The sequence below is a fragment of the Macrobrachium nipponense genome, chromosome 9 (genome assembly GCF_015104395.2).
Source record: "Macrobrachium nipponense isolate FS-2020 chromosome 9, ASM1510439v2, whole genome shotgun sequence".
In the NCBI taxonomy this organism is placed as follows: Eukaryota; Metazoa; Arthropoda; class Malacostraca; order Decapoda; family Palaemonidae; genus Macrobrachium; species Macrobrachium nipponense.
Window position 1 is genome coordinate 53,843,986 of NC_061110.1, and position 18,678 is coordinate 53,862,663.

Here is an 18,678-nt window from a genome sequence, read left to right on the forward strand (position 1 = left end):
CACGCTGGTCCTGCCAGCGAGCTAGGGGGGGCGTCAGTCTTGCTCTCCTGTTTACCTTCAACCTCCTCGGGCTACACCGGGAGGAGCGAGGTACCTATGGGAAGTGATCGCGAGAGGTGCGCCGCTCGCGATCCCGCTATGACGCCGTATGGACCAGGCACGGTTCTAGGACCGACCAGGACATACGCGCAAGTAGCTGGAGGCGACCGTCAGGGGTCTGCCGCTGTTCCTCCTTCGGAAGGAGGAGTATCTCGGGATCTGTTCTTGCTGGAGGGACTGGACGGTCCTACTCCGCAAGACGCGGTTACTCCGAGATACAGAGGAATTTGCAGAAGTCATTAAGCTGATTCGTCAGCATAATGACCTTGTGGAAGGATCGCCGCTCCCACCAGCAGAGCCCACGTCTCTGCTCGAGTCATTTTGGGGCCCGAGAGGGAACCCAAACCGGCGGTGGGTCTGCCGCGATTTGGAGCTTGCCGATTCTGTCTCGAACCAGAGTCTCCTCGTCTCCGGACAAGAAGGCTCTCTCAGTTCTGGCCGGTCGATCAAGCTACTTCCACCTCCTCCTCTTACTGCGACAGCGGCGTTTCTACGTGTCTTCGGACACCGTATTAAATACTCCTTCGGTCCTCCTGAGAGGTTTCGACCTCGACGAGGACTGGAATGAGTCGGAGGACGGTATCGGCTCTCTCCTGTCCAGGTGTCGATCAGCCCCACCCAGACGACGTTCACAGTGGCGGCAGACCCTTACCTACAGTGAGAGTTCGTAACCCTCCCGGCGGAAAACGTTTTCTCCTGACGATACGTTTTCCCAGACTCTGAGAGACCATCGCCGCAAGGCGATGGCTGCTCCTATTCTTCTCCAACTGCTAGTTCCACCTGACTGGGAAGGCGATCGCGAGGTATCCAATTCCTCCCCCATTCCCTCTCTCCTTACGGCTACGAGGGAAAGGGGAGGGATCCTACAGAGATTTCTCTGTAGGATACCCACGTTCGGGACTGCGCTACTGGGGGGACCTTCGGGTCCTACCTGACGTAAGCCCCGGTCGTTGAGGAGGGATCCTGCCCCATTCTCGATTTCTACGGGAATCGAGAGGACCACCAGCCGATATCGTTTTCACGAATTCGGTGGGGGTTTCGCAGACTGCTTAGAATTCTACGGAATTTCTAGCGCATTCAGAGTGTTCAAGTTTTTACGTCTCCAAACACTTAGGCGAGACCACGGTCTAAAGTGAGCGAGACGAGAATCCCCCGATGTTACACGATAATCGGGAACCTCGCCTATGCTCGAATTCCTGGAATTTCTAGCATTGGGTGAAAAGACTGCTTGCTGAAAGAAACTATCTTACAGTAGGCGACCAACCTGGAATAGAGAAGATCGGACGGGAATATCCAGTTTGACTTGAACTATCGTCTTAGTATTCTGTTCACCATTGAAGCTTTCCTTCGAGGAAGACTTCTCCTTCACTCTTTGATAGAGATCGAAGGTGGTCGATCTCCAATCCTTATTTTGTTTTCTTGAAGGAAAGAATTTAGGATGGAGATCGTTGTTCAGAATCCTACAAAATATACTACGTATATTAACCTCGCGAACATGATTCTACTAAGCAGTTGAATTGTCCGAGGGGGGGTAGGCGCATATCCTAGTTTATACTCGGATTGCGACTTAGAAGAGAAGTATTCTAATTGAACTGCAACTCGGGTTGCCTGCAACCTCCCATGAGTTTTTCTTCAGTTTCAATTTTATATACTTATGGTTTTGTCAGCGACAACACCCATTTCAACTTTTTATATTTACCGAAATTCGTTTTGCCTAAATATAATTGCTCGAGCATATCTTTTATGCTCGGTAGTTCTAGCCGAACGCATTCCTTCGTGGAATAATGGATTACATGGCAACTCAGGATGACGAGTCGGCGAGAGCTCAGGCTCAACTACTGCGTATTGAACTGCCTGACAGCAGCTCAGTATCAGCTGGGCCTCCGAGATGCACGGTCAGTTTATGTCTCTCTCTCCCCTGGTTTGATTGACTACCGAACCGTATCTCTGCCCAACAATCATGGACTTAGGTCTCTGATTAATGGGGATTCTCGCAATAATGAAGGACCATCTACTGCTGTGACGCTAGATTCCATCGCCTTCGACATTGCGAGAATTTTCAACAGAGATATCTCTTGGACTCTTTCATCTTTCTGTTTACCGCTCGGTAACAGAAGTCTGTACAAGTCTCCCGCTGCATCGCACTGCGATAATGCGAATGATTTTGCAGACATCTGAGTTTGTCTTCAAAATATCTCGTATTCGTAGGTGTACAATTGTTCATTGTTCAACCCGAATTACAAGATGTGTAAGAAGACATCGCCACTCTCCGACCTGACAGCTCTACTTCCAAATGTTCAGCCCATGAGAAGCAGTTCTTCAGGCGGCTTTCCCGTGTTTTCATTACTGAAGAAGAACGCCCCGCTTTCATTGCAACTACGACTTCTCACCGGACAGCAATGAAATAGCGGTTAGCGTTTTCAGTCATTTGTAAGCACAGGTTATGAATCTTGAGAATCCTTCTCTCGATTCGTCTGTGAAGACGTAGGTTGCATTCAATATCTACCTTCGTCTTCAACGGTACATAGTGTTGTTTCTCCTTAGCTGAGATTCAACAACCATGAGATGTTTTGCCTTCAGGGACCTCGGTCTCTAGAAGGCAATTGACTTTCGCCTGTGGGCACATGCCTTAAGAGAATCATCACCTCGCTGTCCGGCATTGGTGACAAACAAATACATTATTTGTTTGGTCTCTCGCATAACCCTTTAAAGGCGAAAGGTCACGTGACTTACTCAGATGCTTGGACAACTTGCCTCCTACCGAACGCAGTCAGTCGGCAGCTGTCAGAGTGTCCGAGTCAGTTACGAACTACGCTGTTGACTTAGTTGCGGTTGTTACAGAGCAATCATTACTTCGTTTTAATAGCTTGTCACAGTACCCATACCATCGACACCCACCATGGAGTGTCGGTGTCCTATCCACTACCGAGAACTTCGCTGCATGGGGATAGGAGGATGCGAGAGACTTGCGTGCAAACGGACAGACCAGTATGGGTACTGGACATCACCGAAGTAGAGAAGAGGGATAGGTCATGCGACTATTTCCTTCTTTTCCTCTGAGGAACTGCATGACTTCTCCTGCGAAGTCAAGCATCCAGGGGATGGGGATCCGTGACGCTCGATTTTCGTACCGAACTTCGTTAGCGAAGACTCAGAACCCTTCGGTCCCTGACGATTGGTTCGAGTCGTTCACAATCCCCTCCCTAATGGACTTCACCGCCTTCGATGCGAAGGAGATACTGCCTTGTCCGCAAGAACTTCTCCGTGGCGCAGGTACTGAAGGCAGGGGTCTGGTCCAACCAGACCACATGCCCTTCCTTCTACCTTCGGGATATTGCCCACAGGTCCTTGGATCTTTTTCCTTGGGACCCGTGGTGGCTGCTCAACACGTTGTGTAGCGAACCAGACCCTCGCAGGCTGAACAGCATCGAGTCCTGGTGTGACCGTAAGAATGGATGAGTGAATGAGAGTGTGACTGGCTCCTCTTCCCATCTTTTTCTTCCCCTCTACTGTGGTTAGAGGGACACGGTCGTCACCCTGCTGGATAAGGACAAGATGCAGGTGAGCTACTCAACAGAGCCCCATCCTATCCCTTTCACTAGGGATAGGAGCGTATATCCACCACTTCCTCCAACAAGGGGGAGGAAGTGGATGCCAGCTTGAGACAACCCATACTTTATGTTGCCTCTTGCAAACAGGAACAAGTTCTTGCTTGCTGGTACGAAGGAGGATACGCTTGCCTCTCTCTTAGTACTCGGACCCCAGAGGTCTGACCATTGATCCTGCGGTGCACACCCCGATCAATCGGACAGAGGCTTGGATCCCTCCCTCGCTCTTTACGACCATGGGAGGGCATTCCAGGGATGGACGAACACCAGTCTGTTCATCAAAAGACTCAGATTCCTCCCACCAAGAAGTGAGTCTTCCTATTGTTAAAGGACCGATGGTTTGTATTACGTATCGGAACAAATGACAATTTGTCGAAAATTGCATTTTTCCTAACTATACAAACCTGAGGTCCTTTACATATAGTCCCTCCTCATGCCACCCCTCACTCTGCGTATTTTGCATGGGCCAAAAGCAAAAGTGATTTGTTTACCTTCCAGCCGCGCGACTGTCGGACAAGCAGTTAACTACCGTTCTCCCCTTGTTCGAAGCTTACGACCGTTCCAGCTGCCGCTAGCTACTTCCTATTGTTAAAGGACCTCAGGTTTGTATAGTTAGGAAAAATGCAATTTTCGACAAATTGTCATTTTTGGTTTATTAATACCCAAAAAGGAATATGAAATTCATAATAATCATGATTTCTTAAATTGTCTTTGTAAAAAGTGAGTAAACCTTCAAGTTTCACCTCTGACATTCTCTTGCATTTACGTTTGTTTATCTTTGTTTCGGCAAGAATTTCATAATGCCAAAGAGGAAAATGCAAGGAAAACATCTCGCTAATATACAGAAGAAGAAAATTCGCTGTAATAAGCCGAGTTAGTGAAGGAGAGAGAGAGTGAGTTGCGTAGGAAGGAGTGCCCCGTCTTGCCTGACGCAGTGCCCCAGGCTACGATATATGAGCAAAGGGATCATCATTTATGATTAAATTATGATAAATAAAATGAGTTTTGGTTTATTAATATACAAAAAAGAAATATACATTCATAATAATCATTATTTATTAACATTGTCTTTATAAAAATACGAAGGAAAACTTTGACCGCCCGTATCTCAAAACTATACTTATTGACCTTCAAAATCTATCTTCTCACAAAGTTTTAAAGCTATAACATTGGAATTTGGTATATAACTCAGAAAGACATTATAGAACAATCAAATCAAGTCTCTTTTTTTTTTTTTTTTTTTTTTTTTTTTTTTTTTTTTTTTTTTAAATTTTATTCTCCAATTTGATTTATAGGGTTTATTTTTGTACCATAATGAAAAATTCATATCTAGCAAAAAAATGACTTTAAGAAATAAAACTCCTCATTCGATTGGAGGTCTACATCAGGTCTATATATGGTAGTAATCCTAGGTCTTAATATTAAATATCAAGGGAGGAGATAGAATTTGAAAAATGGTTATTTTCGGGATAAATTGCCCTGGCGTCACAAAACCCAAGGTCAGAGGCGAAAATCATATGCGGTTTGGAGATGTCCCAAGTCACCTTATTAAGTGGTATGAATATCAAAGTTCTGTCCTTAAAAAATGGCATTAGCTGGCCGGCCCCCTTAAGCCAGTGTAATGAACCTGCCAGAAAGGTAATTAGGTAATACATAAAAGGTGTAATCAGTCAACAAAATGCATAATTCATATGCATCAGCATTAACAAAGAACAAAAATTTACAAAGTACAAAAATGTGAAAGGAAAGTCAGGTAACCTTAACTTCCTGGCCCCCACCTTATGTCATAACCTTATTGGCATGGAACAGGAGGAAGAGGACAATTGTTCTTACTGGAATGCAATCCATCACCATTATTGTAGGGGTATTCTCTTGAATTGGCTGTTGAAAGTTTGTAAGGAGGTTGGAACTTAAAGGGTATGATGGGGGTGACTATCCTTCACTCATTTCCCATTACCAAGCACTTTCATTGGTCACAACCTTCTGTGCCAGCCACAGGCCAAATGGTACCTTGTCGTTCTTGTGTCTCCATGGCTGGAGGATATCCACTATCTCTTGCGAACGAGACTATTTCTCTTCCGAGCGGACAGAGATGGTAGGATACCTCAGAAGGCCCTCACGTGAATCTCGTGTTGTGGAGCCTGACTAGCACCCTGTATGACCCCCTTTGAGAGTACTCAGACAGGGATCTGACCCACAAGACAGTCCTTCTGCTTGTCCTGGCATTGGCGAAGAGAGTTGGCGAACTACATGGTCTTTCTTATGACGTAATAGTGGATGGGGATCGATTACACTCGACTGTCCCGAACTTCGGAGCGAAGACGCATAATCCATCGGCCCCTAACGCTAGATTTGAGTCCTTCACCATCCCTTTCCTTAGCGACTTTGTTGATGATGATGGCTTCGAGAGACGATCAGGAAGGCATGCTCTGCTGCTGACAATGATGGTACACTTCGTCCAAAGAGTTTCATGAGGTCGGGCATTTCCCCGTTCCCTCACATTCCGTAGAACCTGTTGGTTCATTAGGTTTTGAAGGTAGGTGTCTGGGCACACCAGACCACCACCTCCTGTCATTACCTTCAGGATATTACCCACAGGTCCTTGGACACTTTTCCTTGGGACCAGTGGTGGCTGCTCAACAGGTTGTGTAACTTACCCAGCTCCTTAACTGGACAGTTTCATACAATCAACTTACCTGTCAGATATATACATAGCTAAGACTCCGTCGTCCCCGACAGAAATTCAAATTTCGCGGCACACGCTGCAGGTAGGTCAGGGGTGATCTACGTCCTGCCCTCTGGGTGGCAGGATTAGGAACCATTCCTGTTTTCTATCATATTTTTTCTGTCGCTTGGAATGTAAACAACGTTTGCAGTTCCTCCTGACTTGATTTTTGGATTTCATCGCCATCGATCTTCTGGGCTATCTTTTGCAGGGAAGTACTGGATCTTTGGTTCGGCATACGCATATTAATTTGTTTTGATAACTTTGGCTTCGAAAATTTCGAAGAATTGTTTACGTGTAACTACCGAACTTTTCGGTAGACAATCACATAGTTTGCAAGAAGGAAAATTTTAATATTTATTCATAATAACGTGTAGTAAATGTTAGAATTGATTGAGCTAACTTCCTTCTTGACGATGTAAGGAAAGAATAGTTACGCTTCCTTTAGAAGTTTATATAGCTCTCGTACTAACGAGCAGTTAGAGCATTAACATTACTAGTAGTGTGGTATACCTCATCTCCTTCTTACTTCACAGAATCTTCAAATTCATATTGCAATTTGAAGACAAAGGAAGGTAGCTCTAAATACGAGCTATTGAAAGGTAAGAAGTGATTTTACTGTTAGTGCAGTGGAGGGTGCGTTCTGTTCGGCTCTGTTTCGCTCCCAGCCTAGACCTCTTCAAGCTCACATACCCAGAGGAGAAGGAAAGTCGAAAGCCTTACGGAGGTTATGGAGAATCCCCACCGATCAGGCGTCCCCTCGGCAGGATCTGTAGATCGTCCCAGACTGCCAAGTTCGCCATTGGAAAGGCGTCCCTAATTAGTAGAGGGTGCGTTCGATCGGCTCTGTCTCTTCTCAGGCTAGACCTCTTCCAAATCTCACAAACCGCCAGGAGGAGAAGGAAAGTCGAAAGCCTTACGGAGGTTATGGAGAATCCCCAACGATCGGGCGTTCCCTCGGCGGGATCTGTAATACGTCCCAGACTGCCAGGGATAGCCATTGCAAAGGCAGCCTTTAAAAAGTGCGTCTGTTCTTCCGTTTTCTTCATCTTACATCCGAAAAGACGAAGAATGTAAACATGTTAGAAGTTCGGACGATCTGGCTCGTTCTCTGAATAAGAGAACACTGACTCACTGAGCGAGAGGCTGAGAGCCAGCCAGCAAGCTAGCGCGAGCCACGTTCCAACAGCCAGCAGCGAGCCGCGTTCCAACAGACTAGCGCGAGCCGCGTTCCATCAGACTAGCGCGAGCCTCGTTCATACAGATAAACGCGAGCCGCGTTCCAGCAACTGAGTGAGAGCGCGTTCCAGAACTTTTTCTTGGCGCAAGGCGCCTTCAAAGAGAAAACAGGCGGCTTAACTAAGGAGCCTTATAGTAGTAATGGCAATCAGAAGGATGCTTCCATTTGAACGTTTTCTGGCAAGAGGCTCGTATAACAAGACTAGAGGCGCTCGGATCTATTAGGGCGCACGGGACCTTCCACGCAAGCGGAACGTTCCAGGAGCGAGTCTCCTTTCTAGCGTGCGGAACATTCCAGGCGCGCGGAACTATCCAGACGCTAGGCGCTAGGAGCAAGGATCCAGACGCCAGGCGTCAGAAGATTTAAAAAATCTTCATTAGAGAGAGAGGTCAGTCGCGAGACTCCTCTTTGAAGTTTTTAACTTGAACAACTTTCCCCTGGCAAATGTGCAAGATGTCGCACAGGCGGCCGTTGCTTTTGTCAGAAGGATTCTGATACTAAGAGAAGCCCTTTTCTTTTATTATTCAGAAGACTCCTTTGTTAGGCAGTTCCTCTCAATGCGGACTCTCTCCTTCATCCATGCTCTTCCCTCGTTTTGATGAAGAGGCAAGAGCTTTGGGAGTTTTTCTTAATAAGATCTCATCGATGTTTGGGTATGATGGCGGATAGAAAATATCTACTTCCTTCCGTAAACCCTAGTGATGAACAGGAATTCTGTCTCTTCCGCGATTTATGAAGAAATCACGAAGATTTAAAGAGTTCCTTGATTAACTTCGTTCCTTAAGGATATATATGTGTGTATGTATGTATATGTGTATATATATATATATATATATATATATATATATATATATATATATATATATATGATATATATATATATGTATGTATGTATATATACTCTTTCTATCGTTCTATTAACGAAAAGAACGAAGATAGTAGAAGGTAGTAGAGTTTCTGCTGTATGAGAATACGATACGGTCAATTCATAAACACATACCGTAGTTTACTTCTTTTCTGTGCAACTCAATTACAAGTATCCTTCTACGTCTTTCCTAGGAAGGACTACGCTTAAAGGGATTGTTAAGACTACACCTACTTAGCTTCTAGATTTATCGAAGTCTTGTTTCGCTTAAATATGCTTTAATAAGAACTTCCTGAAGTTCGATAATAATTTTATTAAATTCCTTTATTAATTGGAGTAGCTGGCAACTCTGGAAGAGTAAGCGGGGACTGCTTTCGCTGAGAGCCTGAGACCAACGCAGTACGCCTATGCCAGTTACTGTCAGTACCATGTAGGTGTCAGTCATGAGCGGTCGGGCGAATCTCTCTCTCTCCTGCGGGAGGGAATAACTTTCCGTATCTCTCCCCTACAATCGCGGTCTTAACCTCGGATTGAGGGGATAATTAAGCTAACATAAATAAATATTGTATGCCTTTTGCTAAGAAGCTTTTCAATAAGAGAGATAGTACAACCTTTCAATGCGGTTACCGTAGGTAAACATTATTAAAGGATTCTATCGCAGCAGAACATTATATTATGTAATGCTCTCAGGCTTACGAAAGCATAGCTTATTAGAGTACCTGCTCAGAAGAAGATGGATGAGTCGGATGGGAAAACATTCTCTTTGGGACAGAACTTGTTTCCCTGAATGGACTATACTACTATATAAAGTTTTTCCTACTAAGAACGGAATTAACATGTGAAAGGATGTCGGGTACCATAAAGGCACAGCTGTTCTGGCACATAACATAAAAAAGAATTAGAAGAAAGCGCCAGTCTGGCGCAACGCGCCAGAAGTACCAACCTGGCGCAATGCTCCCAGAAGCGCCAGACCTGGCGCAAAATTTGCGCCAGAAGCGCCAGCCTGGTCGCAGTGAGCCAAGAGCACCATCCAAGATTTTCTCGTTTTATAGCGAGTTATTAACCTAGGAGTCCAGTAGACTCTCGGACACCAAGCTCGGTAACGGCAAGATTCGTTCCTGATTTCGTTACCCATTTAATCACTTAGGCCATTTCCACGACACTCTCATATCGCATAGAGCATCGAGAATCTCTTTTTTCGCTCCTATTCGCGTTAACAAAGAGATCCTTCTCGATCGACGATAATAAACTGTTAACATGTTTTAACATTTATTGGGAAGAGTTGTGAGAAGACGAACAGGCTTCCTATAGACTGCTTCCTTTTTCTACTTCTCCCCCGATTGAAGATGACGTGGGAAAAGCTTCAAGGAAGATTATCTTGCCAGTACAAGAGCAACTGGCCTCTTTGGTGGGTAGTGTTAGCGCCTCGTAGGAAGAAGGACGTTGCGCTTCCAATCAAGAAGTCTCGTCCTCTCTCCCCTGCGAAGCGAGAGGCGTCATGCAGACGTGAAGCTTCCAAACATATCGCAGAGGCTTCGGTTTCGAGAGCGAGATCGGGAGAATCTTACGGAAGACACGTAACGCCAGAGAGACGTGAGACGTCGTCAAGACATGAATAGTCATTTAAAGCTGCTTTTAGACGCGAGGCTCCAACCAAAATTTTGGCGCCAGTTAGGACGCCTTTTGAGAGCGAAGCGTCTTCCAGGGCGCGAGGCGTCATCCAGACGTCAGCAGCCACACAAACGGGAGGCGTCAGCCAGGACGCTTGGCTGACTAGAGCGTCATCCAAGCGGGAAGCGTCATCCATTTATGGAGAGAAGCCTGGGCTGTTGGCGCCTTCCAGGACTATTAAAGCGGGGAAGAGGAAGGAATATCATTCCCTTAGCCCCTCTCCTTTTATGGAGTTTGTCTCCTCCAGAGGAAAGACGTACTGAATTAGCAACGGAGACTCATCTAGACCCCGAGTTAGAAGTAAACTCGGAGGAGGAGTTTCAAGGAAGAGAAGGACTGTCGAACTATAATGTTTTGACAGCCTTGCTTCTAGAGGAGTATGGAGACGACTTGACTCCTGCCTCTCCTTCTCCGCGCTCTCTTTTCTCGAGTGCAAAGACGAAGAAATCTTCGTTTTTTCTTAGAATGAAGCCCGCCATTTGAAGAAGGTGTTAGTTAGAACGGTCTTCTGCATGCCTCCAGCGAGACTAGCTGGTAAAAGAGGCATTTGATATCAGACTGGAGAGAATAGGGGTATTTCTCTTCCGTCTACGTCAGAAGCGGACTTTTCGACCTTAGTTGACGCTTCACGTAGACAAGGTTTGAACTCTGCCCGTATAACTTGGGGCATTTCAGAACTGGACCATCTCCTCAAGGGACTCTTTCCTGTATTGGAAGTTTTCAACTTCTTAGATTGGTCCCTTGGGGTGATGTCCAAGAAAGCCCATGATTCTGAAGGACTCGAACCAGAAGTCCTTCTGTGTATTTTGTCTTGTATAGACAAAGCGGATCAGGATGGCTCGGTTGAGATCTCCTCTTTGTTTGGAGCAGGTCTTCTTAAAAAGAGGACAGTATATAGTGTCTTTTTAACCAAAGCGGTCTCCCACGCTCAGAGGGCAGCGCTTCTGTACTCGCCTTTGTCTGACTTTTTGTTCCCTTCTCAGTAGTGAAGGACATTTCTCGTTCATTAACTGAGAAGGCGACTCAAGACCTTCTGACACAGTCAGTAAGGAAGAAGAAACCTGCAGACAGCCCAAGAACACTGTCATTGTCTGATGAGGAGAAAGACCGGGCCTACAACCTGACACAGATGCGCTAGATGCGAACATATAGGACAGATAAGAGTGTCCGATGTGGACATTGCCAGACATCCTCGAGACTCTACCAAGCTCGAAGCTCCGGCAAGTGGGGAGGAGCCACCCAGGCGCGAGGCGCCAGGCAGGCGCGAGGTACCAGCCAGCGGCGAAGCTCCAGGCAGGCGCAAGGCGCCACTCCAACCGGGCGCGAGACGCCAGCCAGGCGCGAAGCTCCAGGCAGGCACAAAGCGCCAACCTGGCGCGAAACGCCAGCCAGGCGCGAGGCGCCAGGCAGGCACAAAGCGCCAACCTGGCGCGAGACGCCAGCCAGGCGCGAGGTGCCAGCCAGCCGCGAGGTGCCAGCCAGCCGCGAGGTGCCAGCCAGCCGCGAAGCTCCAGGCAGGCGCAAGGCGCCACTCCAACCAGGAGCTAGACGCCAGCCAGGCGCAAGGCGCCAGGCAGACACAAAGCGCCAGCCAGGCGCGAGGCGCCAGCCAGGCGCGAGCAGCCAGCCAGGCGCAAGCCAGGCTCTAGGCGCGAATCTCCAGCTAAGACGCGAAGCGTCATCCAGAATGCGAGGCGCCAGTCAAGCGAAAGGTACCAGACAAGCGCTAGGCGCCAACCAAGAGCGAAGCACCAGCCAGGCGCGAGGTTCCTGCCAGGCTTCAGGCTTCAGTCGGGTGAGATCCATTTCAAGAAAGCCCTGGTCTTCTTTGAAACATGGAGATCTCCTAAGCACTTCATTAGTGGACTTGATTCCTTCAAACAGCTGAGAATTAAAAGCGCAGGAAGTGCGCGCTTTTGCAAATTCTTGTTCTTTACATAACAATATGTCATATAAGACATATTAGCTGTGTTGTACGGTAGAGGCAACTCGGTGTTGACTTCTCATTACACAAAGGATGTCAAGTTAACCTACGAGAGATCCTTCTCTTTTGGTTTATACGTTTCTGCGGATACGTTACTGGGATAAGGAGCCGACACTGATCCTTAACTTTGAGTTAAAGTTTTTTAACTTAGTGAAATTATTGGGGTTTTTGAAAGGAGTGTGGGGATAACTCTTTCCAATTTGAGCGCGAACCCTCGTGTTAGGATCAGGTGATCGGGATCGGTGTTGCGCTCCTTCATAAGGTGTATTGTCATATAAGTGGATCAGCACCCATTGACAAAGTCCTTTCAGGCTCTGCCGAGTAAGTGGATAAGACCCTTCGGCAGACCCACAAGAACTCTTGGCCATAGATCACATATCTCGCTAAAGTTTCTTGAGGTGATGCAGACTACTGGGCAAACACCCACGAAGTCTACCACCTATCAGGTAGGAAACCAAGGTTTTATTTATACCTACAACATATGTTGTTTACCTGTCTATTCCATATAGTAGCTGTCTCTTACCCTCCACCGAAGGGTGCCAATCAGCTATGTATATATCTGACAGGTAAGTTGATTGTATGAAAATGATATTGTTATGATACAATAAAGTTTCATACATACTTACCTGGCAGATATATACGATTAGGGCCCGGCCCACCCAGCCTCCCCGCAAGGAGACAGGTGGAAGAGAAAAAATATGATAGAAAACAGGAATGGTTCCTAATCCTGCCACCCAGGGCAGGACGGTAGATCACCTGACCTACCTGCAGCGTGTGCCGCGAAATTTGAATTTCTGTCGGGGACGACGGGAGTCTTAGCTATGTATATATCTGCCAGGTAAGTATGTATGAAACTTTATTGTATCATAACAATATCATTTTTGCATCTCGCCTCATTGTACTGTATGATTGAGCATGAGTGTGGAGTGACTGGCTCCCCTTTCATTTCTTTCATCCTACTCATTCCTTTGAATGACTTCAAAGGTCCCAGTGCTTGGCCTTTGACCTAAATTTTATACTTTTCCATTCCATTCCAAAAAATCCTGAGTGCCAGAGATTCTAAGGAATTCAAGCGCTAGGCAAGACTCCCGAATCTCGTAAGAAAAATCTTCAGAAGTGATCTCCCTTGCATTCCGAGTGCTCATGATTCCAAAGAATCTGAGGGCTTGGTAATCACTTGAAATTTAAGGAATTCCAGCATTCAGTGAGACTCCCAAATTCCATAAGAACGATCATCGGGAGCAGTCCTCTCTCTACTTCCGAAGAAATCGAGGAGGAATAGGCACAGAGCTAGTCTTAGATGCAGACTTCTAAGAACTAGGTTGAGAGAGCAACTGGTAAGATTGTGCATTCAAGGCCCCCAAAATGCAAGACCCCATAGAAGAATGTGAATTGGACCCTGCTCCAAGGGTGAGAAGGGCCAACTTAAAGAACCACTGCCTCCTCAGAGAGAGGCCATCCCTTAGAAGTTCTGTAGAACTTTCAAGGAAACCTCCTCCCTGCCTCTCCAGGTGTTTGAATCCTCAGAATTGAGACACCAAGCACTGGCAAGCAATCGGCAAGTGCTAGCGTTAGTACCGGTTGGAAAAGATGAGACGTGAATGCCTCACCCTTTCTCTCACGCTGTTCCTTAACTGGGCCTGTGATAGTACTTTGTCAGCATTTCGGGATGCTTGTGATTCGTTAGAAACATGAGAACTGACAACAGGAATGCAAACTGAACTTGTGCTCCCACAGCTCCAAAACACAAAACCCAGAGGCATGCAAATTGGTTCCTGAACCTGAAGGTTGGGAAGAGCCGACAAGAGATGCCACTGCCTCTTCAGGAGAAGGACCCCCTTAAAAAACCTGCTGGAGGACTTCTTAAGGAGTTGGGGGGGAGAAGCAGACCTCCTCTTCTTTGGCCGAATGGGGCCTATCCGGTTTTCTGGGATTTCCTCGAGCCTCAGAAAAAGAAGGGAAGAGCAGTAGAGGATGAAGTTTCTTCCACAAGGCTGCTTCTGCAGGATGTTGATTAGGAAACTTCAATAGCAATGACAGAAATAACAGGGCAGCTGGGGCCAGAGGCACAGCAGAAGCCGCCCAGTGACTGGTCGTCAGGGCGACAGTAGCAATTTAGCAGAAGGCAGAGCAGGAGAACTACACACACACAAGAGGCAGTGCCACAGCATACTACGTGTCACAAATACACTTCCTTAGGTGAGGATAACTAACACTGAGAGATATCCAACCATCTAGTGCTGTGTCTTATGGGGGCTAACTGTCAACCTGAAGAAAAAAGGAAAGATAATAATAAAAGGAGACTCCTCTCCTTCCAAAGGATACTGCACTCCGAAGCAAGAGGAGACCCCAGAAAATATGTCACCCATTCGCCAACAGCCCCCCCCTCCTCGCCCCAACAAGCGAGCAAAGAGGGTGAAGGAGAACCCCTCCTGAACGAGAATAAACCATAAGGAAAGAATACTGGGCGAGAAAAATTGAGGGTGAAGGCTCTGAAGTTTTCCTCCCGGGAAACTCTGACAGCGCAAGTGACTGGAGCAATATCTCACAATCAAATACGTTTATATGTACTGTCATACCCATAATTAAAGGGAGGATGTGATAGTGGGCGAATGTTACGCCCTTGGCCACTGAGCTCAAGATACTCTCTGGGGGAAGGCAGCCTTCAAGGCTATCACAAATCTTGGTGGTTTGTATATTAATAATATCAAACACAGTAGTACATTCAATATATTTACAGAAATTATAAAAGAAAAGATCCCACCGGGAATAATAAGTTTATTGACAGTCAGGCAAGAGCTCAGGAAAACACGTCTGCATCGCCAGATGGCCAAAAGCAAAGTTGAGTGTTTACATCTGGGCAGGCGGACCAGGTGGTAGTGTATTGCCAAACCAACTTGTTCAGGAGTTTTAATGGCCGTGTTCCAGCTTTGCCATAAGCAATTCCTAACGTAAAGGACCGAAAGTTTGTATTTTGTGTAAGAATTTTCTCGTATGAAGTCCGCCTAACTTGAATAATGTCTCGGTCAACAACAGTCCCCCAGTAGGCCCCTCCACTAATGTTCTGAGCAGGAAGAACAAGGGCTAGAAACTTGCGGACTGTCTGAAAGTAATTGCGACTCTTTGGCAGATATAATAGCCAGAAAAATCCATGAGTTGAGACTGATCTCCAAAAAGAGGACTCTTGCAATGTAGAGAAGAATCTGCACATACATCAAGATGCCTTTCCAGTGGCTGTCTGCCGATACCGGTAATGTGCTGCAGGCTCAATTGAGAGGGCAACTACCCTGGGGCAAACCCCACTTGGCCTCCCTTGGACCTCCAGTATGCCTCCTCTCAGGTTAAGGAGAGTATGACAGGGACTTTAGGAGAACTGATGGGCTGGATAACCACCTCCTCTACCAATATCCAGTGACATGGCTTTTAGTAGCTGTCTGTTGATACCCGTTAATATGCAATGGGCTTGACTGAGGGACAACTACCCGTGGGACAATCCCACCAGCCTTCACTGGGTTTTCAGTATGTCTCCTCCCAGGTTTAGGGGAGTATGGCAGTAACTTAGGTCTAGGAGAACAGATGGGCCAGATAGTCATCTCCTCCACTTGCACAACACTTACACTGGTACAAGGTTGAGTTTTTCATCAACCCGGACACAAGACTGGCAACGACACCAGATTGAAGCAGGGGAGCCAGGCGTGAGAGTAAGTGGATTAAAAGTAGGAGGGCTAGTTGTAGGAGTGAAGAGGGATAAGGGGAGAGTTGGCGCTGGGTGCCTGAGAGCTGTTGCCAGGTGCTCATTAGTTGACGCCAGGCACTTAGGAGCTGGTGCTGGGAATTTGGAGTATGATTCTTAGGTCTCAAGGCCACCTTCTACTTCCCATCGCTCATCTCAACCATTACATTCTGCACAAATTCACTCCTTACTTGGTGGTTGTATGAAATTAATTTATTATGAAAATGTACTTTTTCTTAGGTATGCAAGCCAAAGCTTGCTTTTTATTGTAATCTCATCTCAACCACCCTGCTTTGTCCCTGTGGCTAAAGGAAAAGTGGCAAATGGCAGATGGCTAGTGTGGGTTATAACTTCACTCACACCCTCCTCCTCATAACCACCAGTTTACAGTAGTGTTCCAAATTGAGTGCTGTTTCAGCTTGTGCAGAGTATACTTCTGTGTAGAAAGTTCTGGTTTGTATATGTAGGAAAAATGCAAATTATTTTCAAAATATTTGATATTTTTTAATTGATGCACTTAACTGTTTTAGGAATTTTATAAGACTTGTTAATGAAAGGTGGCTTTTGATGGGAGGAAAATAGTGTTGTAAATTTTTTTTAACTGTTAGGTTTATATGTACGTATTGTATTTATCTTTTTCATGGAGATTTAGCTGGTTATCACAAAATTACATTGTTGGATCTCTCTTTTCACCCACAGGCATTGACATTTATTTCCTAAAATTAAAAATACCAACATGATGAGTGGGGATGAGGTTATGAAAGACATGAAGGAACGAGCTAAGAGACGAAGACAGCTGTTGGCAATGCAGGTGAGTGGTATTTTCCTTTGAACTTCAGTCAGGTTTCTTATCTACAGTGCCCCCTGGTTTTACACGTGTCACATTTCCGTGGTCCACTTTGTCACAGATTTTTGTGGAACACATTACTATTCACTTTTGTTCAAGTAACGTACCAAGCAATTACATAGCTAAGTATTTCTAAGTACTGGTAGCTAAAATTTGAAAATTGTGGCAGCTATTCTTTTGTTTTGGTGTAGGTTGGTACCCTGCCCACTACCGGGGAATAGGTAAATAACATGGCAAAGAAGTTCAATTTTCTTTCTACCGGCTTCCGACGAAGGTCGAGGGCTTAGCTTCTTTGAATTTGGATTTCATCGTTCGCCGAGTTTCCAGTACCTTCAGTGAAGTACTCTGATTCTTTTGTCATTTCCATAAAGTTAAAACTGCAAAACAAAACTGTTCAGATACTTAAAAACATGATATATGTCCGAAGTAATTGGAATTTCTCAGATGGATTCGTTCATAGAGATCTGGTAGATAGAATGTGAATTTCTGATTGTAGTACAATGTATCACAACGACAATATTTACTTGTTTTCCTTCATGAACAGGAATATTATGGCATCATCGTAAGTGGTGAATGTAATTATTTAAGTTTCTATAAATTTGTGTTTGTATTCCAAAGCGTTTAAAATTAGTTGACGTCAATGGCAGTCAGTGTTGTGACAGCTAAGGCAGGTTGAGCAAATCTAGTTGCATCCACAAGTGCGTTTTTTATGATTTGAGGAGGAGCCCTAGAACTTCGAGCAGGAAAGCGCAAGTCACTGGATACTGGCTTAGGTAACGGGTTTCACACTTTGATTACTTTGATGTTGACATGGATCCAATGCTAATTAGTGTTATGCTCCCATTACAAAGCAGTTCGTAGTTAGCCTACACGACTGCATTACTTTGCCGCTAGCCTGAAAGCTCTCCCAACACATCAGCATTTTTTGCACGATATAAAACTTGAATTGCTTGTGCAATACATATTGAGTTATTTGTGGTAATAAATATTTTTACATAACACAGCTTTTTTATATATTCAACTTACCTGTCAGATATATACATAGCTATTACTCCGTCGTCCCCGACAGAAATTCGAATTTCGCGGCACACGCGGCAGGTAGGTCAGGTGATCTACCCCCCCGCTGCTGGGGGGTAGGAATAGGAACCATACCCGTTTTCTAATTCATATTTTTTCTGTCGCTTGGAATGTAAACAACGTTTGCAGTTCCTCCTGATGGATTTTCGTGTTTCATCGCCATCGATCGTCTGGGCTAACTTTTACAGGGAAGTAATGGATCTTTGGTTCGGCATACGCTTTTGTTAAATTTTTTGATAAAATTAACTTCGAAAATTTCGAAGATTAGTGACGTGTAACTACCGAAGTTTTCGGTAGACACTCATGCACTTTCACAAAAGTGAATTACTTATACTTTCATGAAAGGGAATTACTTATATTTATTCATTAATACAAATAAGTGTTAGAGTTGATTGAGGAAATGTATATCTTTCTTCCTAGTTGGGGAAGTCAGAAAAGTAACTATCCTTTAGAAGCTTTATTAGCTCTTGTGTTAACGAGCAATTATAGTAGTAACAGTACTAGTAGTTGTTGCATCCTCATCACCTTCTTACTCCGCAGAATCTACAATATCATATTTGCAAATTGTAGACTTTGGATATAGTTCAAATGCGAACTCTTAGAACGTAAGAAGTGAATATAGTGTTCCCCCATTACAATGGAGGGTGCGTCTGATCGGCTCTGTCTCGCTCTCAGGTCTAGACCTCTTCCAAGCTCACAAGCCCAGAGGAGAAGGAATGTCGAAAACCAAGTAAGGAGGTTTCAGAGAATCCCACCGGTCAGGCGTCCCCTGGTCGGCAGGTTCTGTAGAGCGTCCCAGACTGCCAGGGATAGCCATTGGAAAGGCATC

The 18,678-nt window shown here is 45.6% G+C and overlaps 1 protein-coding gene across 1 annotated transcript in view; it reads left to right on the plus strand.

Annotated features, from left to right (window-relative positions):
• The window catches only part of LOC135218069 (N6-adenosine-methyltransferase non-catalytic subunit-like), a 97,920-nt gene that overhangs the window by 6,406 nt on the left and 72,836 nt on the right, over positions 1–18,678 (plus strand). Inside the window, exon 2 of the mRNA XM_064254212.1 lies at positions 16,625–16,736. Coding sequence (XP_064110282.1) covers positions 16,662–16,736 — 75 coding nt within the window. The 5' untranslated portion in view covers positions 16,625–16,661. The remainder of the gene's footprint in view (positions 1–16,624; positions 16,737–18,678) is intronic.